Here is a 27,002-nt window from a genome sequence, read left to right as displayed (position 1 = left end):
TAGATTATAACAAGTCTTGCAGCTACAGAGCGCATGGACAGTTAAAATTCTAGACCCCATTTACAAGCTTTAAGTGTTTTATGGTTGATAACATTTACATATTGAAGCAAGATTACCAATCGTCTTGACTCCAATGACAGGTTATCATCGTCATCATTCCCTTTCCGCACCTAATGGTGCATAGGGCACTGCATTAGTACACCAATCGCAGCGTATCTTGATCATTTTTAACATATTACAACAGAGAGGGGAAAAAAAATTGTGAAGGGAATATGGAAGTCTAGGCATTTACAGGGCTTATGACCTGTCATTGGCTGGTTTAAGTGGCCACTTTACACACTGTGTAACATTCACCATTCTGCCCATGTTTGAACATCCACATTTCCTCAACTCTTCCATCTGTCGACTTTTGTGAAGTAAAAGAGCTGAAACCTTTATCACAGAGGTTCATAGAGGGGCGGTCATAGCCTTTTGCTGTTGTAATGAACATTCAAAGCATATGCTACTGTATTTAAAAAAATACTTTTTCATAAGAATGACTAATTTCAGAAAAAAAAAACTCATTGTTATTAAAATATATAGTTTATTAGTTAAATAAAATAGGAGAAAAAATGTAAAACAATGATGATTAGTATAAACATATCAATTTTTTATTTATTTTTATGGTCGACTGTACAGAGCTGCTTGGTTGAATAACAATACATGTGCCAGCCAGGATTTGTAGACGGTACCACCTGTTTCATGTACCAATAAGTAAAACATCGTATGTTAAAAATGCTTTTTTTCGTAGGACTTTTTCAATGTACAATACAAAATTTAAAAATATAGATTACACAAACATCACTCTGTCAGATTTAAAATTTACACTAAAAATGTATTATGTAACTTAGTAGACATTATAATAATAAATATGTACATCTCCCCTCCCCTCCTTATCCTCTCTTCATTGTCCTTATCCCGCCCAATTTACAGTAACGTAATGTTCTTAAAATAAATATTTAAAAAATCTTTGATTATTGAGTACATGAAAATAACATTTTTATATGTATAAATTGTATGTATTTATTTGATGTGTAATATATTTTCTTTACTAACTTTGTATACTATGTGGAAATCTGTTATTAGTTCTGAGTTTATACACTATATCTGTTTGTTTACTAAAAATATACATGTAGAACTGTTGATTTTCCAAATAAAATAAAATAAAATGAAGAAATAAAATAAAAATATCGGTTTATTTAGTAGGTACACAAAAATTACATTTTGACGCAACCATACATAGTGAAAGAGTACAAATATAAAACTAAACGTACAAAAAAATAACGGTTTGTTAAAAATCTAGGGTAGGTGTTGTCATTTTACATAAATAAAAATTTCAGCACTTAATATTTACAAAACTCTATATTTTCAAAGAAAAATATTAAAAATAATTTGTTACCCTCTAAAAAAAAATTAAATGAATAACTCTTTTGACAATATAGACTTCTTTATTTTTGGTACGTGTACTTGTGCACACACAAATCTGGATTTTCTCCCAAGGGGGAGTAGGAGTAGGGAGTAGTAATCCTGAATTTGAAAAAAAAAATCTACCTCATCTCTGTAGGGATATAAATAAAAATATAGACTTCTTCTTACGAGGCAAATTCCTAAGGCTTGAAATAAGGGGTCTGAAGTAAGAAGGCTATGTAAGAGATCGGTATTATTTTTATTCATTTAAATCTTAAAGTAGGGCACACATATCATACATATTGTTATGTGTGTTCTAATAATAACATTGCAAATATATTTAATTTATAAATTGTTTATCACATATGTCTTGACCATTATTTTAAATTTTGATATGTTTTTTTCTTCATAAACATTTTTTTCCATTTCGTAATACTTTTTAATTGCTTTAAATAAAATGGAATTTTGTGACTTTGCCTTTTTCCTAAATGGAAGTCTAATTTTGTTCTTTTCTCTAGTACTGTGATCGTGTTCATGCTGGTTCCGATCAATTTTTTTCCAAAATTCCGTTTTTTTATTAGAGTTTATAATTTTATGAACAAATATCATTGTATTGTAAAATATTCTTTGTTTATATGTTAATAATTTCATTTCATTTACCATCGACTTAACCCTCGTATATCTGTTTTTTTTTCAAAATGATTCTAAAGGCTTTATTTTGTAATACAGTTGGTTTATCTATGTTTTCTTTGTTTGATAAAAATAAAATGCTACTACACGTTCAATAATTGCTTTGTAAATAGTTTTGCAGGAGTCCTTATCAATAAATCTTCTGATCCTTCCCAAAGTTGATATTGTTTTTGCAATCTTATTTATTACCATCTTAGCGTTTTGGTGAAATGTAAGTTTTGAATCCAACATTACACCTAAATATTTAATTTCAGTGACTTCATTAAGTTTTTTATTAGATAAAGTTCGTGACATTTTTCGCGTGTTATCGCGCCTATAAAGCTTAGTATTTTTGTTGCCTGATTCCGCTGCTTCCCTAGATAACTCTCCGATAGACAATAACACGCCCAATCACCTCAGACCTATGAATAGGTATTTTATGGACAGAAGATGGCAAGCAGTACCGTGGATATTCCTGAACTAGTTGTTGAGCAGTTCGTAACGTGTAATCCCTATACTTAACTTTATTTATATTATATCCTGATGACACCCATTGCAGCAAATGGCAACACCTGTCTATCAGATCCTTATTAAGGCCGTAATTACATATATAACAGGTCAGAGCACTTAATACTTTCTAAAACTTCCTTTTGGGATTCACGTATACGGTTTGTGGTGTGATCTAACAAAGATTGCAATTCTATTTCGGCAGACGATTCTGTGATTTTTTTTCCGATGAATACACCGCTTTTTTAAATTTAATACATTCCGGTAAGATAAAAGAGTATAGGCAGCTCTTTTGAAATGCACCATTTTTTATTAATAAATACTGATGTTTGGTAATCTTTGCTTATACAATGAGAGCTACTGGATACGCCGCCTTTTTTGAACGCGTATTCAAAATAGAAAAAAATCAAAAGACTGGTGGTATGATTATTGTCTGTGACGGCAAGCTACGAATGACCGTCACAATATGTGTAACATTCACCATTCTGTCTATGTTTAAATATCCACATTTCCTCATCTCCTCATCTCTTCCATCTGTTGACTTTGGTGAAGTAAAAGAGCTGAAACCTTTCTCATGTTGGTAAAATTCATCCAACTGAACCAATTCACCACTCAAACTAGCCAATGACAGGTCATAAGCACTGTAAATGCCTAGATTTCCATACTCCCTTTTCGAAAATGTTTTTTCTCTCTGGCAAATAAATTTAGATCTGAATAGCTCCCCAGGGAGGAAATCCAGCCAGTCTGCAAACATTTCGACATTCAAAACATTGTTGAATTAGTTCATTTTTATTTCAAACTAAACTTATATTATGTTTAAAAAACAACAAAAAATTCAAATACATACATATAAAACAAATTCTGAAGACATATTTGAAAAATGCATTTGGCTGGAGGAAATGTCTAAAGTCAAGTTAATAATCGATTGGTAATAATCCAATAAAATATGTTTTCACCAGCATCTAGTTCGAATATTTTTTTAGTATTTTAAAAAAATCTTAAACTACAGTTCATTTAATAAAAATGATTAATTATTTATCCAGAAAGCATTATTCATAAGATGATTTTTATGTTCTGATTGCCAACGCCATTGGTTGAATGTTATCATTAAAAATAATCGAATAGTTTGACGAACATAAATATCAGTACTGACTCGTAAAAAAAAATGTATTAGATTGATCGGAGTACTTTGATAAAATATTTACGGCAGAAATGTCTACTTTTGATCGTTTTCTACAGTCCGTGAAATTCTTCATGTGTCGATCATTTAAAAACGGCATCTCTTGTAGCTGCTCCTGGACTTCCCGTACGTTGCGTGGATCCCAAAAGGTCGCATTCTTCTGTCACATTCTACCAATCAGAATACTTACCGACCATTTTTGGCATCCAATACTTGATTTTTTTGTATATGTAATCAATAGGATTTTTAAAGTTATTTGTGTCGATATTTTCGACATCGGGTATTTGTTTGGCAAACACATGTAAAGTGTGGCGTTTTTTTTCCACATTACTTCCATTTTTAGCTAGCCAAGTGTCGAACAAATGCAATCGCGCAAATAAACACCCGTAAAGAGATCCTAAAAATAAAAAAAACTTAAGTCAGGCATGTAATTTTTCCTATTTTTTTTATTCGTGTGCAATGTACGGAGTGTACGGCTCATACTAAACCCCGGAGCAGAGTTGTGCAGACAAATATATATATATTATTAAAAAAATGTTCTTGTGAACATTATGTAGTAAATAAGGTTGGGGGCAGAGCGGGGTAAAACAGTTCAAAGTTTATGGAAATAAAAATTAAAAATTTATACAAAATTTGTGCATTATGTAGCAGGGGCATAATTTAAAAACTACTATTCACTTACGCTTCAAAGTATATAGAAATAATCACACATACTTTAAACTTGAATTTTCATTACAAAAAAACATACATCAATGGCTAATTCTGAGAAATATAGAACAGTTAACACGGTGACTAATAAGCGCACTAATTACGATATTGATGAACTCACTTTCGATGCTAAAATACAGATGAACCCTTTAGAAATCCTAAGTTGTTTTTATACCATCAGTAAATTTGGTTTATAGTCACTAATTAAAATTAGTTGAAATAAATTTAAAGAGTGAAATTCTGGCCACTTAAAATTATCAATAAATTTACATAAACAAACATTGAGCATAATAGTAAATGTGTAAAGTGTTTGTGCTAAAAAGTAAACAATAAGAAACTAAACAGATAAAGCACTTTTACACTATGGATAACAATAGATAAAAATATCTGAAGGGTGAAATATGAATGAAATGAAATAAAAAAGTGTAAAAACACGTTTTTAAATTAATATTTCATGTCAACCATGCCGGGAATCGAACCCGAGATCTCTTTCTTAAAAATGTTTAAAACGTATTTATTTTTATTAAAAAAATATATTAGCGTTCTTATAATTTGACAATGCCCTGGGTATGTCCAAATGCTTGCAGACTGGCCGGATTTCCTCCCTAGGGAGTTATTCATTTTTTAATTTATTGCAATAGAGAGGGAAAACATTATTGAGAAGGGAATATGGAAGTCTAGGCATTTACAGGGCGTATGACCTGTCATTGGCTGGTTTAAGTGGCCACTTTACTCGCCAGGGAGGAAATCCTGCCTGTCTGCAAGCATTTGGACATACTCAAACACTGCTGAATTAACTACCTGGTAAAAGAAGAAGTATAAAAATTTGAAAATTGTTTTCAGGCGTTGCCTAGTAGGCGATTTGGTTCAGCTGGATGAATCTCACCCGCGTGATAAAGGTTTCAGCTTCTTTACTCAGCCCTGTAGATGCCTAGACTTCTATAGTGCCTTCTTTAAAATGTTCTTCATCTCTGTTGTAATATGTTAATGTTAACAGCTCCCCAGGGAGTTGAATCCAGTCCTTGTCTACAAAAATTTGGACTAACTCAAAATATTGTTGTTTTCTTCTTTCGTTAAGTCATAACAAATTTAATGTTTTTAGTAAAAAATCGTATTTGTATCCTGTCAATTCCTCTTCTTTCGCTGCTCCTACCGGAGGTTGGCGACCATCGTTCTGAATCCATCGCGACCCCGGGCCAGTCTGATCAGCGCTGCTGCGTCCCGCTCACCAGACCATCGTCATCGTAAATTAGGGACGAATAAAACAAAAAGGAGTGTATTGTTATCAAAAATTGTTTATATAAATTATAAATAATAGTGAAAATAATATTAAAAATTACATTAAATAAATTCAGCTGTTAAACATTAAAAAGAAAGTGACTAAAAAATGGTTAAATCAATAATTATTATAAAATTATATAGGTAATTTATAAAATAAATAAAAGGTGGAAATTTGCGCAGCTTATTTAATTATTCTTCGTAATTATTATTTAATTTAGAATTTTTATTAATTTAATTAGGTGAATTTATATAAACATTTATATTTATAATGATGGTAAAAAGGCTTAAGCTATGTTTTTTTTTTTTAAATCGACGACCAGAGTTTAAGACGTCGACTAATCTTGGGTGTGCGATGGTTTGACTTTGTAGGAATCAAGTAATAAGAGAACGGACCCAGCAAGGCGATACGGTTGGCTTAGCCATGGCTGCGGATGCCTCCCGGGGGCCTTAACCGCGCTTGCCTACTTTACAAGCCGTCAGGTTTTTGACGTCCTGGACTGCTGACTGCTGACTGTTCGTCGGCAGTTCATGTCAGGACTACGGGACACGAACCTGGCTCGGAAGCTGGGCAGCCGAAAGCTATACTTTGAGGATCTTTGTAGACACCATATGCTCCAACTAGACTTTACTACACCAAAGTCAACAAATGGAGGAGCTGATGAAATGTGAATCTTTAAACATAGACAGAATGGTTAATGTCACACAGGTGTAAAGTGGCCACATAAACCAGCCAAATATTACAGTTGAATAATTTATATAGCGCTATTTTGATCATAATAACAATAAATAAATATCCCAGCACGTCTTGCAGCTACAGAGCGCATGGACGATTCGGATTCTACTTCCTCATTTACAATTATGATGTATTTCAACTATAACAGACAGGAGCTTGATTGGAGCACGTCTTGCAGCTACAGAGCGCATGGACGGTAAGTAATCTAGCCTCTATTTACATATACTTTAATTTGTCAATGAAGTTAAATATTTTAATATAAAAAAAACTCATTTTTAAAAATGGGAGTTAGATTATAACAAGTCTTGCAGCTACTGAGCTGTTGAAATTCTAGACCCCATTTAAAAAATTTAAGTGTTTTATGGTTGATAACATTTATATTAGTCCTTGTGGTGTAATGGTCAGCGCATTTGCCTACCATGCGAGAGGTCTCGGATTCGATTCCTGACATGGTTGACATGAGGCGTTTTTACGCTAGAATATTTCATAGTCCCTGGACTGGCACCTGAAGCGTAAGACTGATCATCTTACCTTCATGTAACAGAAATGATCAAGATACGCTGCGATTGGTGTACCAATACAGTGCCCTATGCACCAAAAGGTGCGGAAGGGGAATGATGATGATGAAAGAAGACAAAAAGAAAAAGCACTATTTTAACATATTTTAAATACGTTAATGTCTTAAGTCATCCTTACCAATCGTCTTGACTCCAATGACATGTCATAAGCCCTGTAAATGCCAAGACTACCATATCCCCTCCTCAAGAATGTTTTCCGTCTCTGTTGCAACCAATTTTAATAAGAAGCCTCGATGGTACTGCTCAGTTTTCAATGAAAACAATTCTTTAGTCGAGTATCTTGCCAAAGTCACTTTATTATGCATCAGTTATTAAGCCTCTCTACCATCGATACATTTGCAAGGTGTGTTCAGAAAATAACGGGAGAGTCCAATTGTCAAATATTTGGTATACATGCCCCTGAAGTATGTTAAAATTTTCAGCTGGATTAATTGTTTACTTTGTCTGTGGCAGCCGCTGGGGTTAGACGTGTTTTTATGAGCTCGGCGATTTTCGTTTGTTGAAAAAAATGGATCAAAGAATTTGAATCAAATTTTGTGTAAAAAATTAAATAAAGTGTAACGAAGTGTGTGAAATGTCAACAAAGGCCTATGGTGAGTCTGCTATGAGTTTGACTATATTTTACGAGTGGTATAAGCGTTTCCACAATGGCCGTGAAGACGTTGAAGATGACGGACGGCCCGGGCGCCCCAGCACATCAACAACCGATGAAAACGTAAAAAAAGCTAATGAAATGCTAATGAAAAGCTAATGAAATCGAGAGACGTAGAACTGTGATGGACCTTTCATGCATTTTCAAAATACTTAATGCTTTAAGTGATGTCCCATCTCTGTTGCGATCAATTTCTTTTCATGTTCCCAACCGTGTCACCAGAAGTCAAAATCTGCTATTTATAAAATCTTCTAAGAGCAACTTTGGTTTTTATGCCCCAATGTCCAGAACGTGTAGATTAGTCAATTCATCACACGAATTGGAATTCTTTGGGATAGATCTTCCGGCTCTTCGTAGATCTCTTCGCGACTAAACAGTGTGGGATGAAGTTGGATTGGCGTGGTTTAGCTCAAAATTTTAAGTCTTTCGTTTTTTTTAATATATTGTATACAATTATTGTTTTGCCCTTGTTTGTCTTTGCTAAATAGTTTTATGTTCTTTTTGTTCAGTTTCTTGCATTTATGTTTCTTCATGTAACTGTTGTAATTGGCTCAGGCCGTATATATAATGAATAAATAAATAAATGGTAGTAACGATCGCTGAATCACAACCAGAAAAGTCGCTGATGATGTCGGCATATCAACTGGCTCATGCCATGAAATAATGTGAATGTTTTGGGTATGAAACGCGTGGCAGCAAAATTTTATCCAAAATTGTTGAATTTTGAACAAAAACAGCGGCAAATGGAAGACGCTCAGGCGTCACTAAATGAAGCCAACGACGATGCAGAATTACTGAAACGTGTTATAACAGGTGACGAAACATGGGTTTACGGATATGACGTCGAAACTAAGGCTCAATCGTCCCAGTGGAGGTATTCTGGATCGCCAAGGCGAAAATCAAACACGTCTAAATTTTAAAATTCCCGTTATTTTTGAACACACTTGTATATAATATATTCAGTTGTCATAAGCCACATGGGAATCGATTACACATATTAATATCAATAAAACATAAGATAGCTATTTCGCCTTTTTCCAATAACAAGTCTATATAGTAACATACGTACATAATTTTAATATTTAAATTTACAAATTTTCTCAATTTTTACTATACATAAATAATCATATCGAAAACCTGAGCGTGAAAAGTGACGCAAGACAAGAATGTTGATTTTTGAGTTATTTTATTTCCGACGATTTTTCAGCATGTCCAAATGTTTGCAGACAGATTGGATTTCACTCCCAGGGCCCGATTACAGTGGTAAAACAAAGACGTCATACCTTCACCGTGACGGTATAGTTGAAGATAAATTCTCTCTGGCGATTACGAAGATACACTAACGACCCCCCGACCTTCAAGTTTTGGGTGGGTATATCAATATGAAACAAGGGGAAGCGTGCGTCACGGCACACATATCTACGCACTAAAATGATATAGCTTGAGAATGACGTCATAGTTGAAGATAAATTCTCTCTGGCGATTACGAAGATACACTACAGACCCCCCGACCTTCAAGTTTTGGGTGGGTATATCAATGCGAAACAAGGGGAAGCGTGCGCCACGGTACACATATCTACGCACTAAAATGATATAGCTTGAGAATGACGTCATAGTTGAAGATAAATTCTCTCTGGCGATTACGAAGATACACTACCGACCCCCCGACCTTCAAGTTTTGGGTGGGTATATCAATATGAAACAAGGGGAAGCGTGCGTCACGGTACACATATCTACGCACTAAAATGATATAGCTTGAGAATGTCGTCATAGTTGAAGATAAATTCTCTCTGGCGATTACGAAGATACACTACCGACCCCCCGACATTCAAGTTTAGGGTGGGTATATCAATATGAAACAAGGGGAAGCGTGCGTCACGGTACACATATCTACGCACTAAAATGATATAGCTTGAGAATGACGTCATAGTTGAAGATAAATTCTCTTATGGCACCATAAGGTGCGAAGGGGAATGATGATGATGATGAAAGAAAACAAAAAAAAAGCACTGTTTTAACATTTTTTAAATTTTAAATGCGTCAATGTCTTAAGTTGTCCTTACATCCGATGAGTACAAATGAGTCAAGTCCTACATTTTCTTCACCAAAATCAGGGTCGCATTTTAATTCAATTTTATCCGCAAACGTAGAATTAAGAATAGTCCAGAAACCGCATACGTGCATCAAACAGAAGGCGACTAAACTACTCATAAAAGAGTAGTTTTACGTTTTGATCCATTAGTTTCTTCATAGACGTCGCTCAGTACGCAACTCCTGATTTGAATTCAACTATGCCGTGTTGTGTCGTTTTAAAGTGCAGAAATACTGCTAGGATCTTAAAGAAACAGGATGCAATCACATTTCATGAGTAATTAGCAAATGCATGTGCAAGTAGCAAATGCATTACTTAAAAATTTAATTATTTTTCCATCTGTCAGATTGTCGAAGAAAACGAAATGGACATTTCGTTAGTGTTGCCGGGGTAGTAAATTTTTTTACCCTACATTCCTCATCTAATGAGAGAGCTAATGAAAATTGAACCTCGGATTAAACAACGCCGTGGTTGACATTTGACCGACATTATCTTCAAAACAACTAATACTATTTAACATGATATAAAAATATCCGTTTTATGTAAAATAAAAAATGTTTTATATTTTATGTTTATAGTTCATTAATTCAATTACTCTTAAATTAACAGCGTTTTTTTACCTTACATGTGTTATGATTGTATTTTTTCCCATCGTGCAACATTACGCGGCGACATCACGCATGCGCGCGGCGAAAGTGGGGCATAGTGGGGGGATTTTTGGACACAGTCCGATATATTCACATATGATTCTACGCTCTTTCTGAACTATTCTTAATTCTATGTCTGCAAATTAAAATTTAAATTTCGGTATGAAAAATTGTACATGTTTACAATTTTTTTTAAATGTTAAATTACAGGTTACTGACGAAGATGCTTTGAATTGTCATATTTTCGTTCGTAGGTTATACCGTCAAGATGGCGTTTGTAATCGCAGCCCAGGAACCAACTTGAGAGGGGCATTGATATTTTAGCAACGCGACATCTGTTTACAAGCTTGTGTGACTACTTTTTGTGTGGTGATAGCTAAGGCTCGCAGTATACTTAACATTCACGACATAATGGATGTTAGGTTGTTCTTCAACGTGTATCCTCAATTACGCACATATTCAGAGAAACGATACTCGAGACGAAGAAAGCATATTCTACTGTCATCTTCAAGTTATTGTCTGCGATTAGAATGTGACTACATTTCTCACAGTGAATTTTGCCTCTGAATACGGGAAATAGTGTCCTGATGAAGAGACATGTATGTCTCGAAACCGGTGGACGTAAAAAAAGTCGGTGAGTACCGTATTTTGTGGACGATAAGACGCACCCCAAAAAACATCAATCAATTTTCAAAAAAAATTTTTTGGACCACAATTTTAAACACTCAAATTTTTTATTGAATTTTCGGAGTAAAAAGTGCGTCTTATGGTCCAAAAAATACGCTTGCAAAAAAATGATTATTTTGAGTTATGTCACTTTTCTTCGTAGGTTACGATGAATTATAAAATTTATTATAGCGAACATTTAAAATTAAAAACATTTTTTTTTTAACCAAACAGATAGGTCATAATTTTTTTTTGTGTGTTTTTTATACGTCCGGGCGAATCAAGAATACAGTTCTGTGTGTGAAATAGAACCAGAGCCCTCGACGAGTGTTTTCAAACCGATGGAGTTCTAGTGTCGACCCTAATGCATGGGAGCGAAGTGTGGAATCGGAAAAATAATGATGCAAGTAGGTTGAACGCTGTTGAAATGCGATCTCTCAGGCGAATGCGTGGTAAAACGATGTACGAAAGGTGCACAAATGTCGAGATCCGTGAACTGTGTAAGGCTGAGACACGCATTATCGACAGAATCAAGAAAGGGGCGCCGCGTCGGTTCGGACATGTGGAGCGAATGGACAGCGAAAGGACGGCTCAAAGGATCTACGATGCGAATGTTGGATGGATGCAGAAGACGGGGAAGACCGAGAAAGACATGGCACGATCGAGTCCATCAAATACTCGAAGATGGACTTGGCAAAAGTAGGAATAATCGGCACGCGTGCATGAGAAGATGTATGAATGTAGAGGAAGCGAGGTCTGTATGCAAAGACAGAGCGATACTGCATTCTATCCTCTCTGTCTACCCCTATGGAGAAACGGCGTGATGGTTTGTTTGTTTAAAACACTGATTCTCCTCTACTTTTACCGTTGGCCAAATTTGTTTTATTATTACATATTACAACCAAGATGAAGAACATTTTAGAGAAGTTAATATAGAAGTCCCGGCATCCACAGGGGTTATGACCTGTCATTGGCTGGTTTAAGTGGCCACTTTACACACTGTGTAAAATTCACCATTCTGCCCATATTTGCACATCTATATTCCTTCAATTCTTTCATCTGTTGTTGTTTGTGAAGTTAAAAAGCTGATACCTTTATTTAAAAATTCTCTAAAATATTCTTCATCTTGGTTGTTAATATAAACAGCTCCCCAGGGAGTTGAATCCAGTCCTTGTCTACAAAAATTTGGACAAACTCAAAATATTGTTTATTTATCATACTTGTTTTATAGTACGTCCGAAGACGGCAGATAAAGCTGGGCGCTTTTAAGGGCTTTTTGATTGTCCCAACAATTAATAAGAAACAAATAATCCAAGGAGAAAATACGAGAATACGTTTGTACGAAGAACAGTCAGAACGCGTTTCCTCTTAAGGCGCAAGTCAAATATTGTAAGTGTAAAACCATCTAAATCAATATTTCACATCGACACTGCCAGGAATCAAACGCGGGACATCTAGCGTGGCGGGCAAATGTGCCAACCACTACACCACGAAGTGGATTTATTTCTACACTTTTAGGGTTCATAGTCCATAATCGATGACACACACGTGCTAAAACGTTTCACCTGAAATAGTGTGATGACCGAAGAAAGCAATGTCATTATTTTCTATAGAATCCAATATATCCTCCTCCTCTGGTCTCAATCCTGAGATTGACTGGCAGCAATTACTTTCATTCTTCTCCTCCATTCCTCCCTGTCTTGTGCGGCTCCTTTAAAGTCAACATATGATGAGCAGCGCACGTCCTCTAATAGGTCCTCCGGGTACTCTCGGCGTGGGCGTCCCCTAGAATGTGTCCCCTCGGTCATCCCCTCCATTATGACATGCAGGAGGCCTTCTTGACGTATTACTTGGCCGATCCATCTCGCTCGCCTTTCGGACAAGGTCCTGAGCAGGTGCCTTCCACCGTCGGTTCTTTGGAGAACCTCCTCATTTGTAATGTGGTCTCTCCGGGAAATTCCTAGTAGTCTTCTATAGGACCACATCTCAACGGCCTCTAGTCTTTGTTTATCTCTTTCGGATAGGCACCATGTCTCGCAGCCATACAATAAGATACTCCATACATAGGTCTTGATTAGGAGTATTCTTAGTATTCCAATATATAATGCACATGAAATCGGGAGCATCGTTCTGCAGCACATTCACATCATCCCTACCATAAAGAAAAAAGAAAAACTACAAAGGAACGTGGTCTATAAAGAGACCACGGGACGCAACGCCAGTCAGTCAGTCAGCCCAACAAGTTCAGTTCAGTCAGTCACATCAGCAGCTTCTGGCTCTAATTCACACACAAAACTGCATTCGTTGTTAAGTCCGGACATGTACATAAATAACAATTTCTAATAATTAATGATCATAAAATGGAATTTTGTTTACAATGTAAATACTATGCGAATGAGCCATTTTAAATAATTTTGTTGTACCAATATACTGAGTGTGTCCGAATCATTGCAGACAAGATTTAGATCCAAGTGGATTTGATTGAGATGGAAAGACATTTCAACCGAGATGAAGAAGCTTTTTACAAAGGGGATATCGACGGCCAGTCATTACAGGACTTGCGTTCTTATAATTTACGCAAAAATGATCATGCAGAATTTAAACCCCAGACCTCTGATCCGTGGTCTGCGTCACTACCACGGGACTATGATCAGTCGCATGGGTTGATTTAAGTGATCACTCCAAACACTAACAATCACCGCTCTGCTCACGTTTGAACATATATACTTCTTCAACTCGATGTTTAAAAAAAAAAAAATTTTGAAATAAATGTTCAATCTCAAGCAGAATTGCGAATGTTATACAGTTTAAAAAGTGATCATTTAAATATCACACGGCTAATGACACATAATATGTCAAAAAATAAGGCATCCATGGAGTAGTAGTTAACACGCTCGACTCACAAACGGAAGATTCGTGTTTCGATATCCAGTGAGAACACAAAAATTAAATGTGATTTTTCTCAAGTCTGGGTGTTCCTTGTTGTAATTGGGCCTCCTGGCCCGTTGATAAACATCTTAATGTACGCATTTCCTTCGTAGAGAACTTCTCCACCTCTGTTGAGACATAATTTGGTACATTGTCAACAGTGTGGTCAAATAGAGAGATTTCGCGGTGAATATAATATCATTGGCGAAGAGAAAAATAATTTATCAAATACAGAGATTATATTTTACAAAGGGAATATGTGTTTTTCAAATATCTTCAAACCCACATTTCAAAAGATTTGCAAAAACAGCGTCTGGTTTCGAAATTAGTAAAGCTATGAAAAATGCAGAGGAAGCGAGGTTTGCGTAGAAATGAGTGGTCACTGCCTACCCGTATGGGATGGTCTGTCATCGTATCAGCACGAGAATTTAGAGGAATCAAACTGTGCGTAGAAACACAGTACGGAGTTCTATCCTCTCTGCCTATCCCTACCGAGATGGTCAATAGGGAAATATCACATACTACGAATATCAACAAAAAAAAATGAAATTGATTCAGAAAAATCAATTGCATTTTCAAAATAAATATGGATATTGTGGAGAAATGATTTCATGCATAACTTTAAAAAAAAATTTTTTTTAAGCATGTCCCTAGAAAAACGCGACATGTTTGGCATTGTTGCGTCAAGATTCGTGATGATGTTCTATAAAAATTTTAACGGTTATAAACAAAGTTCAAAATTAACATGTATCGTGACGTATTTGTGGCGTGGCCAATGCAATGACCGTTTTTGCGAGAATTCAAAATTGTAAATTTAAAAATATTTTTTGTGAATTCTAAAAAAAAAAATACATGATATTTCACGATTGTTGCATTGAGATGAGAATTAAGAAAAAGCAAGCACTGTGTAAAGATAGAGTGGTATAGCGTTCTATCCTCTCTGCCTAAAATCGTTTTTTTTTACTTGATATTTGACAAATTAGTATCGTTTTAAGAGTTGAATTCAATTAAAATTACGGTTAATGAAATTGAAAATAAATAAAGATATTCAAAATTTGTCAAAATAACATTTTTTTTTTTTAGTATGAGCGATCTTCAGGTATGCGGAGGGAGTGCTTTCACCGAATATACATAACTTCGAAACCAGACGACGTTCGCATCTCGGCGGCAGTCGATACTACAAATGCCCCTCGCTCTCCGCGGCCCTGTCGGCTCTGGCCGGCGCGAAGATCTCCACGCGGCCGCCGTCCGGGGCGGCGCCGGCGGCGGCGGCCCGGCGCGCGGCGGCGATCGCGGCGCGGCGCTGGGCGGCGCGGCGCGCGGCCGCGGCGGCGTCGGGCGCGGCGGCCGGCGGAGCGGCGCGGCGGCGCGGGCGCGCGGCGCGCGCGGGTTCCGCGGGCTGGCCGTCCGCGGGCACCTGGAAATGCAAAGAGTATGACCTCCCTTCGTATCCTAACACCGACTATTACACAATATTAGTTCTACGTTTTTATAGACTAGAAATATTTAACATTGACTCTATTTCAGCATAAGAATAATTATCTCTCTCTAGTCCGAGCATTCACGCTATTTTTCGAAGCGAGCGATGTTGGACTGATTCAATGTGATTTATGCGATTGACATAGAATGGAGACCAGACCACTATTCTAGGAGGCATATTCTAGAAGAGGGCGAACAGTTGAGCAATAAAGAGTTTTGATTGTACGGACATTAGTAAAATCAGTAATGAAGCCAAGTAATTTCAGTGATTTATTTACTGTATTATCTATTATTATTTAAAAATATATTATTAAATTTAACATTGTTTTTTTTGGATGGGTATTTTTGTTTATTTCTTATATCCTATGTCTCCATTCTATGTCAATCGCATAAATCACATTGAATCAGTCCAACATCGCTCGCTTCGAAAAATAGCGTGGATGCTCGGACTAGAGAGAGATAATTATTCTTATGCTGAAATAGAGTCAATGTTAAATATTTCTAGTCTACAAAAACGTAGAACTAATATTGACTCCATATATATGTTCGGCATACTAAATGGTACAATCGATGTGCCATTATTACTGGGACAAGTAAAATTCAATATTCCGACTCGTAGATTGAGAAACAATGAAGTAATGTTCATCGATCAGCATAGAACAAACTATGGCCTAAATTCTCCAATGGCCTTTGTCGTATTGTTAACTCGAGACAAGATCTGGACTTTTTTGGTTTAAGTTTACAACGATTTAAACGAGCACTAAATAAATAATCCAGATCTTGTCTCGATGTCCCTTATGTTTGTCAATGCTTCTTTCTTTTTTTAAAAATGTTTTAAACTATTATTTTATTGTAATATTTAAACCTTATAAATTATATACATGGACAATGTCCGTTAATAAATAAATAAAAAAATAAATTAGTAAAATGTTAATGAAGCCGTGTATAATCGGAGATTCGGTCCCGGTCGTACCTGCGTCCAGCCGCCGGCTCGCATCTCCTCCAGCTGGGAGAAGATGTGCGCCACGTGCCCCAGCTGGAGGCTCACCATGTCCCAGAAGCCCTGCAGGTCGCTGCAGGTGGTCGGGAATGGCTCGTCTTCGCGCCGGTTCATGTTGTTATGGCACAGCCCTGGAAACGAAGAAATCACCGTCATTATTTAACTTTTTATACATTAGTTGATTTATTTATACTTTTACATTGTTTGTATTTTTTTTTATACATAATTTTTAAGGCGCCTTACATGATGACAGATGCAAATCCAAATGTCAAATGTTCAACCAAAGCCTAAAGAATCTACTAATAATTTACAGCAAAAATTTGTATTTTCAGCATCTTAATCAATTGGTTCTTTCATTGTAAGACTTATATTACTAATGTAATGTAATGGTGTAATGTTGGATTCAAAACTTACATTTCACCAAAACGCTAAGATGGTAATAAATAAGATTGCGAAAAAAATATCAATTTTGGGAAGGATCAGAAGATTTATTGATAAGGACTCTTGCAAAACTATTTACAAAGCAATTATTGAACCACACGTTAACTACTGTAGTAGCATTTTATTTTTATCAAACAAAGAAAACATAGATAAACTAACTGTATTACAAAATAAAGCCTTTAGAATCATTTTGAAAAAAACAGATACACGAGGGTAAATGAAATGAAATTATTAACATATAAACAAAGAATATTTTACAATACAATGATATTTGTTCATAAAATTATAAACTCTAATGAAAAAACAGAATTTTGGAAAAAAATTGATCGGAACCAGCATGAACACGATCACAATACTAGAGAAAAGAACAAAATTAGACTTCCATTTAGGAAAAAGGCAAAGTCACAAAATTCCATTTTATTTAAAGCAATTAAAAAGTATTACGAAATGGAAAAAAATATTTATGAAGAAAAAAACATATCAAAATTTAAAATAATGGTCAAGACATATGTGATAAACAATTTATAAATTAAATATATTTGCAATGTTATTATTAGAACACACATAGCAATATGTATAATATGTGTGCCCTACTTTAAGATTTAAATAAAATAAAATAAATATTACTTCAAAATCAATGGACATGATCATAAAGTGGATACGAAAATCGAAATGTCATTTCACCAAATTCTGGATTTGCATCCGTCTGCCTCTGAGGTACAGATATTTGGTGCCATCAACACTTTGAACAATTAACCTGAAGTTTAACGTGCCAAGAATCGCTTATTTTTAACAACAAACAAATAAACAAACCATCACGCCGTTTCTCCGCAGGGGTGGGCAGAGAGGATAGAACGCCATAACATTCTATCTTGGCGTACAGACCTCGCTTCCGCCACATTCATTCATCATCTCATGCACGCACGCCGATTACTCCTACTTTTTACATGTCCATCTTTAAAATTTAAAATAAATTTTTAGAACGAATAAAGTTTTAAAAAATAAAATATTTAAAAAAACAAATGGTTGCTTACTTCTGCAGGAAAGAAACGAGGGGGGGGGGGGAGTCTGATACACGGACAACTATTTGTTTTTTTAAATATTAAATTTTTTTTAAATGTCTTAGTTTTAAATATTTTTTTAAATATGCTAATATGTCTTCTTGCCCATACTGATCATCGTGGTTTCGGATGTGACAGGGTTGAAAAAACCCCTGTATATATATATTTTTTTTAAATTATGCATTATTTCATTTTTCCTGGACTTATATGCACACAGTAAACGTTGTTTGCCTATCGTGCCCTTAATTTTTGTACGTTCATACCTGTCCACACTCGATGGTGCATCGGTACATCAAATGTGGCGTTTATCGATCATCTGCTACACGAAGGTAAGGTGATCAGCCTTACGCTCCGTGACCATAAAATATTGTACCGCTGTTTTCAAAATGAATATTTCATGTCGACCTTCCCGGGGATCGAACCCGGGACCTCGAGCACGGCAAGCGAATGCGCCAACCCCTACGCTACAAGGGGGACACTCGATTTTCTCTTTCCAGGATTCTGTTTCCATTTCGCATACAGAACCGTATTCTACGTTCGCCGGGACGCAGACAGAGCTGGTACGCCGGTTAAAGAAATATAAGAAGTTTAGTTAGCAACCTTCAAACTGCTGCATTTTTTGTGTTGCGAGAAGGCGAGCTTTGCCCGCTGCTGCTCTGAGGAATCCGAGGACCTCTTCGCTGGCGTCCCCTCTACCCTGGAACATTTACAAAACCATGTGAGAGACTGATACCTCAACAGAGACAAAGGGACAAATAAATAAAAGGTTAAGGCATCGACAGTGGATTAAGTACCCTGCATGTAATAGTACAAGCTTGTTTGCGGTAAGAAGGTCTCGTAGGGTAAACGCATCACCACTAACCGGCTGGCAACTGTGACAGTGCGTACACGTGGTGCGAACACGTGGTGCGTACACGTAGTGCGTTTATCTTATTTTTTAGTGTCACAAAACCAAATTTAAAGACAAGTTTTTGTTTTTTGTCTGATTTGCATGTAACATTTATATTGCATTGATTTTACTGTAAACTACGTGTATTCTGCTATCCCTCTGCACGGGACACCCCAGTGAGGGAACATAATAATGTATAAAAAAAAAAAATACAAACAATGCAAAAGTATAAATAAATAAATATAACAGTAGCACTATCATGAACAAACAGTTTGGTTTTTTTTAAAAAATAGTTTGTGTTTGTTTGATTAGAAAATCAAATGGCCACATTAGGAATAGTGGATCAAATACCGTAGTACACAGTGAATCATGATTCACTGGGTACATAAGCTATTAGAAGTACAGTAAACCCCCCTTTTTACGTTTTTCAAAGGAGCAAGAAAAAAAGTGTAAAAGTGAGGAAAACGCTAAAGTGAGGAAATGAAAAATGTATGGAAATATATAAAAATAAAATTTATTTGCTACACTAAAGAGTAAATATATTTCCAGAAAAATAGTAAAAACGGTGATAAGTGGAAATTGACAATATTTTTTTTTACCTAATTTCAATGATTTCAATAAAAATATTTTTACATTTTTTCAAAAAATTATGTAGTCTGTTTATATATAAACAGCATGTTAAAATTATTTTATGTATAAATAAAAAAAAACGAAAATACAATTTTGAATTTGCATAAAATAACATATTCCCCTAAATGTTGGTAAATTTTATTTATATGGTATCACTTTTTTTTCTATGGCATCACTAAACACAACTGTCATATAGATCGCGGAAAAATTGTTTCCACTTTTATGACAACTTTTTAAACCATATTTTTTATAACTTTAAATAATTATATTGTTGTGTTTTAAGCATCGCAGTTTAATGATATGAAAACTTTATTGTTTCTAACCGTTTGTCAACTGCGTATCATGATTTGTACAAGCCAAAATGACGTTTTTGTTCAAATGAAAACTAAGACACTTAAACAAAAATGTAAATTACACTGCACCTGTTCTGAATTTAGGTTAAGACAATAATTTATCTTTTCTAAGTTGTTTACCTTTTTTTTATTCTTCACTCGCGTGGCATACGCGGTGGCGCGCGGGCCGCGGCAACATTATTACGAAATTTTGGCATTTTTGACACATCAAATGAATTCCGAAAATTTTTAAGCGTAAAACCGGGGTTATGAAAAATATAAAAAAACGTTAATTGGGGGGAATATTTGTATGAGAATGTATGAAGAATAAAGGGTCCTGAACATTACGGTGTAAAAAGCGGGAAAACGTAAAATCGAGGAACGTAAAAACGAGGTTTTACTGTATTTCTTATGCTTCCCATATGCTATTCACGTAAGTAAATACATATTTTTTTACATGAAGGAGTGGTTCATTCCAAAGACTGGGACCTTGAACAGAAAAAGAATTGCTGAAGAGGTATGTGGTATGACGAGGAATGGAAAGTGTCCACTCCTGAGTAAAGATACTTTGATGCGCAAGGCGTGTGAAGAATGTTATAAGGATCCGAGATGTATTGGAAGTTTATGCGCTGATTAAAACGAAGCCACTCGAGTTCAGAACTATCGTTTGCTAAGAAAAGTAGCATGGATGATCGGCCTCGAGAGGGGAGACTACACTTACGGAGAAATGGAGTCAGTGTTCAAAATCTCAAGTCTACAAAAACGTAGAAATAACATTGACTCCATATTTATGTTTAGTTTGCTAAATGGCTAAATTGATGTACCATCGTTACTGGAACAAGTGGCATTCAATGTTCCGATCCGCCGGTTGTGAAATAATAATGTGCTGTTCCTCGATCAGCACAGCACAAACTATGACTTGAATGCACCAATGTCCCAATTGTGTCGTATTGTAAACTCGAGAAGAGATCTGGACATTTTTGGTGTAAGTCTTTATAGATTTAAAAAATCACTAAGATAGACCGGATCTTGTCTTGAGGTAGTAATTTTGATTTTTTCTGTCCTAGCTTTAATTTTATTTACTTGTATTTTATTTTATTAGCGCCTGTATTTATTATAAGAAATTGTATTTACCATCGTTAGAATGGACTGCATAAGTCCGTCAAATGAATAAATAAAGTAATATTAATATTAACTAACTTGCAACTCTTCCAAGTCTCTCTCGGCCGTCTCCGCTAGTCGGATCAGTCTTTCAGTCTCTCTTCTCTTCAGCTCCAAGAAGTAGTTCCCGTCCTGTTGGGCTCCAGCGGCCGGCTGGTCCGGCGCGCCCACCCTGTTGCAGTTGTCGTCCAAGCGCTCCTTGACCGCGTCCGACCCGTTGACCTTCAGCTTGACCGACTCCGCGTCCAGCTTGATGGTGCCGTTGACGGAGGGAACTATCTTGCACACGTCCATCTCTCGCTCTATAGGAATGATTGTCACAAGGGGTTGTTTCGTCTTTTCGCTGGCCGCGGGGGACTTGGCGATTTCTAGTTTACGACTCGCCGCCTTGTCGACGACGTCGTATCCCGACAGCCGGCAGTTGGACAGACTGTTCGGGCATTCGGGGTCCGATGCGTTCGCATCGCTGTCGATGCTGCGGAGAGGCAGACTCCGCTTAGGCGAGAGTATTGGTAACTGCGCTCTGAACTCCGGACGCAAATGTCTCAAAACCGGCAGCGCCGGATCGCAGTTTTCGCCGTTCATGTACCCTTCGGATATTTCAATCTGAGAATACGTGCCGTTTGGCGATTTGTTTAAAAAGTGCGTGCGAGAAATTTGATGCAGCGTCTCGGGAGACTTTAAATGATTGACGACTTTACCGCCGTTCAACGCTATCTTTTCGTCTTCGCATTGGCTCTTTGTTTTCACGCGTTTTTGGTTGAAGAACCCTTGGGCCAGCGCCCCCGGCCCGTACAGCCTTTCGACCCGCTGCTGGATGAAGGATTTCGAGGGGCTCGTGTCGATGATGTGATAGCTTCGCGAGGTGTGGGTTTCGGTAGTTTTCTGCCCGTTCGTTTTGACGACGGCGTTTTGCGAGCTGATGCTGCTCTCGGAGTAGCTGTTCTTGAAGATGCCGTGGCCGGCGTTGAGCCGGGTCGCCATGGCGTCGTCCGTGCAGTCTCGCAGCATGTCGGCGGTGTTGCCCGGTCTTCCGGGCGACGCCTCCCGCGACTTGTTGAGCTTCTGGCGCAGTTTGGAGTCGTAGGTCGTGATGTTGGAGTAGCCGTTGACGGAGCAGGCGAGGTGCAGGTAGCTGGGCTTCTGGCGGGGCTCCTCTAGGAGGGGGCGCAGCTCCTGGCGGGGCAGGCAGGGTCCCGCGCGCTCCTGTAGCCGCGACGTGAAGTCTCGGAAGCGGCTGCCGCCGGACGACGGCGTCAGGATGTTGAGACTGCCCGATGTGGTGTCTGAAGGAGAAAAGAAAATCAAAATGAATTCAAAACTACAAAGCATGCGTTCATTAACATTTCAAATCATCCAAATCTCCGTTAAAAACGGAAAAACCATTACAATCTTAAATCAACTCGCTTACGAAACTTTTTGCCGAAGCAGTAAATATAAAAAAATAAATTCTTACCAGCGGGTAAAATAAGCCCGTACAGGACAGACGCAATCAATCATTTCTAGAGTAATGATATACAGGGTGTTCTTTAAACCCTGCCACATCCAAAACCACAATGATCAGTATAGGCAAGAAGACATATTATCATATTAAAAAAATATTTAGAACGAAAATTAAAAAAAATAAAATTTAAAAAAAAACAAATGGTTGCTTATTTCTGCAGGGGAGAAGTGAGGGGAGCGTGGTGCAGTATCAGACCCCCCGCTCCCCCTCCTCGTTTCTCCCCTGCAGAAGTAAGCTACCATTTGCTTTTTTTATTTTTGATTTTTTAAAATTTGATTCATTCTAAAAAATTATTTTAATTTGCCAATATGTCTTCTTGCTCATACCGATCATCGTGGTTTTGGATGTGACAGGGTTTAATAAACACCCTGTATAGATTGATTTGACAAAAAACAGTGTGTATACTGATTACACACAACAGTATCACTATCATGAAAAACTTAGTAATTTGTATTTGTATGACTAGAAAATCAAAATGGCCACACAGGGAACAGTGGATCGCAATTCTGTGTATTATGGTATTTGATCCACTGTTCCCTGTGTGGCCATTTTGATTTTCTAGTCAAACAAACACAAACTACATAGTTTGTCTAATAAAAACAAACACACCTGCTAAATATATAGGTGTATATTTTAAATTCTGTAATGTCCTGCCGGTAAAACAACTTTGTGACTACAAATTGATTGTAGATCACTTTGTTGATCCGGAATATAAAAAAAGAGTTTCCCACACTCACAACACTAGATTAAAAACTAAGGGCTCCCTGTTTGTTCCCCGAATTACAAATTACTTCGGAGAGCGAACATTAAATTGCGTTGTTCCAAGATTGTTCAATGATCTCCCACAAACCATCATTAACATGAAAGATCTTCAAATGAAAAAAAAAGAACTGAAGAAATATCTTCTAGATACTTTATAGTGCCTGTTTATAAATAAATTTGCAAAATATAAATAAAATAAATGTAATATAAACCTGTCATAAAAAAAATGTGTCCCACCGAAAAGTCTTTAGACTTAGTGGGTAACAAATTCTTGTATGTATTTTTTTTCATTATAAAATAAACGCTGCTCTGCAGCACTGAAACTGAAATTATAAATATTATAGATATTTATCAACCATAAATATCACGATATAATGTGGGTTACTCCAACTGTTAGAGAGTTACCCAAAAAAAACACATATTTATATCTTCCTCGATGAATGCTACAAATTGACAAGTCATGATTCATTAAAATATTATGTTGATTTGAATGTACGACATGACAGGCACCGTGGGGCAGTTGGTTTAACAGCCAACTGTGAATCTGGTGTCACAGATTCTAATCCAACAGTTGCAAAAAAAATCCAAGAACTGTTTTCAATTGAGAATTGTTTTTTTCAAAACATGATATTCTTGTTTTAATTTTTTTATATATATTTGGACCCCTGTATTTAGTAGCCTTACGTGTCATGTACAAGGGTAAGGCACTCGGAAAAAATCGTTTTTGTTTGTCTTGGAAATGGGATGTTCGATCACCGATTTTGGTTTATTACCTTTATGAGTCCAATCACCATTGTTGCAAAGTCCAAGAACAATGGCGCGCGCTAACTACTTTTAACTACAGTGTGGATATCTGTTGAGGATATTCCATCTTTCCTGCATTCTGCTTCAGGATTATGGCGTTGTAAACTGAAAAATGGGCACTGAAATGACAGATGTTCGATACTCTGTGAAGAAATATCATCGCATGGACAATAGTCATCATTCCTTAATTTAAACCTATATAGGTAACTTCTCATGGCTCCGTGTCCGGTAAAGATTTGGGTCGTTTCGAAAGTACTTTGGTGATGATGACGGAAGTTTGCCGCATCAGCCAGCGTTAGGTTTAGTGATTTTACCTGTAAAAGAAGCGCGGTAATGATCCTCCCAACGCTGCTGCGTATTTTGTTTTATACAGCGTTTAGCAAAGCAGAGGGGAAATTCTGAGAAGAAAGGTGCCGTTCTTTTACAAGTTGCGGCTCTTGCTCGTTCATCCGCTCTCTCATTTCCTACGATACCAACGTGTCCTCTTATCCAGCATATTTGAATGATCATCCGTCTTATTTTTAGATGCTTAATTTTACTCTGAATATCTACAGTTAATGGATTTACCGATCGAGTGTTAGTTATAAAACATAATCGAAGCTAAACTGGCAGTGCACAACGAAGTTTTAGTCTCAACACTTATGCATGGAAGTGAAACATGGAACTGCCAAAGGAAGGATGAAAGCCGACTGAACGCGGTTGAAATGCGATCTCTTGAATCGAATCCAATGTGTGGGAAATCAATGTATGACAGGGTTACAAATTATGAAATCAGGCGAGTGTAAATCTGAGTCAAGTATAATTGATAAGATTAAGAAAGGGTCTCCGAGATGGTTTGGCCACGTGGAACGAATGGACGACGAAAAAATGGTAAAACAAATATATGTAGCGAAAATGAACGGTATGTGAGACGAGGACGACCGAGGAAGACGTGGCGTGATCAGATGAACCAGAATCTCAAGTCTGGTCGTGTCAAAAACAGACAGAACCGAAGGGCATGTATGACAAGATGTATGAATGTGGAAGAAGCTATGAATATATGCCAGGGTAGACGTGTGTGGCGGTCCATTCTCTCTGCCTACCCCTACGGGGAAATGGCGTGATGGTAGTAGTAGTAGTAAATATAAGTTATTAAATCGTTAATAATGTTTATTTTAGTTTTAGAGCTGATTTTAGATATTTATGTTGATTTATATGGCAAGCGTTGTATAAAAATAATAACATGCCAGATATGAATGATTTTTCGTGTCAATATAAATCACTCCTTAGATGTTACTACAAAGTTATGTCGTCACTTTTACTGACAACTATCATTCTAATCAAGCTAAATTTTAAGGACTTTAGTAAAAATTTTTTCATAAAACTCCATAGTTAATGACTTTTATAAAAATATCAATAAAAATACCTCGGTTAATATACACGGTTTCCAGGGCCAGACCGCGAAACTTTAGAGGAACATTCCTCATGGTAAGCTTTAAAAAAAATCACAATGAAAATTTTCCAAAAAGTCGTAAAATTTTTTTTTTTTTAAAGATCTAAAAATGGAGTAAATCTTTAATTTTTCTGACGCGGTTTCCGGGCAATTATAATTCTATGGAACGGATTTTCTTCGACATGTATTTTCCCAAATACAGAGATCCGCTAGGACACCACCATCATTCCTCTTTCCGCACGCGGTGGTGCATAGGGCAGTGCATTCGAGAACGAAATGCAGCGTGTGAGGTGATCAGTCCTACGCTCTAGGAAAGATAAAATATTGCAGTTTAAACAGACTTTCAAATTCAGAAATCGAACCCAGGATCACAATATGGTAAGCGAACGCACCAACCACTATACGACGGGGCGGACTAATCTCCGCTCGATTTCTTTAATCTGGATTTTTAACTGAGAGCAGCCATCGAGTTGAAAACAGTCCTTACGGATTTTGGTTCTATTTTACCCATAGAACTGTATTCTTCACCCGCCCGGACACAGAAACGACTATTTTTATACGCGTACTAGTATTTCATTAAAAAAATAATAGTTACATTTATTGCAACAGAGAGGGAAAACATTTTTGAGAAGAAAATATTTCAATCTACGCATTTACAGGGCTTATGACCTGTCATTGGCTGGTTTAAACGGACTCTTTAACTATTGCGTAACAATTACCATTCTGCCTTTGTTTAAACATCATCTCCTCGGCATCAATAAAGGTTTCAGCTCTTTATCTTCACGAAAATAAAAAAAACAGAAGAGCCCAAGGAGAGCGGATGTTTAAACATAGGCAAAATGGTGAATGTTACACGGTGTGTTATGTGGTCACTTAAACGAGAAAATGACTGATCATTAGCTCTGTAAATGCTTAAACTTCCATATTCCTTTCTTAAAAATGTTTTACATTTGTCGCAATGAATCAAGATCTTAACTCCCTGGGGAGCGAAATGCAGCGTGTCTACAAACATTTGGATACACTTAAAACATTTTAGATTAAATTAAAAATATTTCACTACAAATTAATTTAGTGATTTAAAAAAAATATCTAAATAAAATTTGGATTAAGAATGTGATACATACAGTTTCTAAAAACATACAGACGCTGGAAAGGAAAAAGTTATAACTTGACAGAAGGGCCAATGAATTTTTTTTTCAATTCAAATAAAATAATATGAATATATATTTTTTGTTTTTGAAGATCTCTTCGCCATTAACACAGTGAGGGATGAAGATAAATTGGCAAGGGTTAGCTCGAAGTCTTATACGTAGACCGTGTTTATGATATTTACTCAGTGAAAACCAAATGCCGCCTATATAACTAAATATGAGAGAGAAGTAAGTCAATTTTGAAGTCGAATTAAATTCCGACACAACTG

General features: G+C 36.5%; 1 protein-coding gene across 4 annotated transcripts in view; it reads right to left on the bottom strand.

Annotated features, from left to right (window-relative positions):
• Positions 1–5,786: 5,786 nt before the first annotated feature.
• vlc (disks large-associated protein 2) overlaps positions 5,787–27,002 on the bottom strand; it is a 73,782-nt gene continuing 52,566 nt past the window's right edge. For all 4 annotated transcript variants that reach the window (XM_088230298.1, XM_088230300.1, XM_088230301.1 and 1 more), the window contains 4 exons: positions 21,120–22,366; positions 18,669–18,765; positions 16,540–16,697; positions 5,787–15,504 (listed from right to left, as the gene is read on the bottom strand). In XM_088230298.1, coding sequence (XP_088086424.1) covers positions 15,265–15,504; positions 16,540–16,697; positions 18,669–18,765; positions 21,120–22,366 — 1,742 coding nt within the window. In that variant the 3' untranslated portion in view covers positions 5,787–15,264. The remainder of the gene's footprint in view (positions 15,505–16,539; positions 16,698–18,668; positions 18,766–21,119; positions 22,367–27,002) is intronic.

The sequence above is a fragment of the Micrasema longulum genome, unplaced genomic scaffold, assembly GCF_059751315.1.
Source record: "Micrasema longulum isolate JH-2025_06_02 unplaced genomic scaffold, ASM5975131v1 h1tg000745l, whole genome shotgun sequence".
Taxonomy (NCBI): domain Eukaryota; kingdom Metazoa; phylum Arthropoda; class Insecta; order Trichoptera; family Brachycentridae; genus Micrasema; species Micrasema longulum.
The sequence above is the reverse complement of the archived record's forward strand: the minus strand, read 5'-3'. Positions and strand labels throughout refer to the sequence as shown.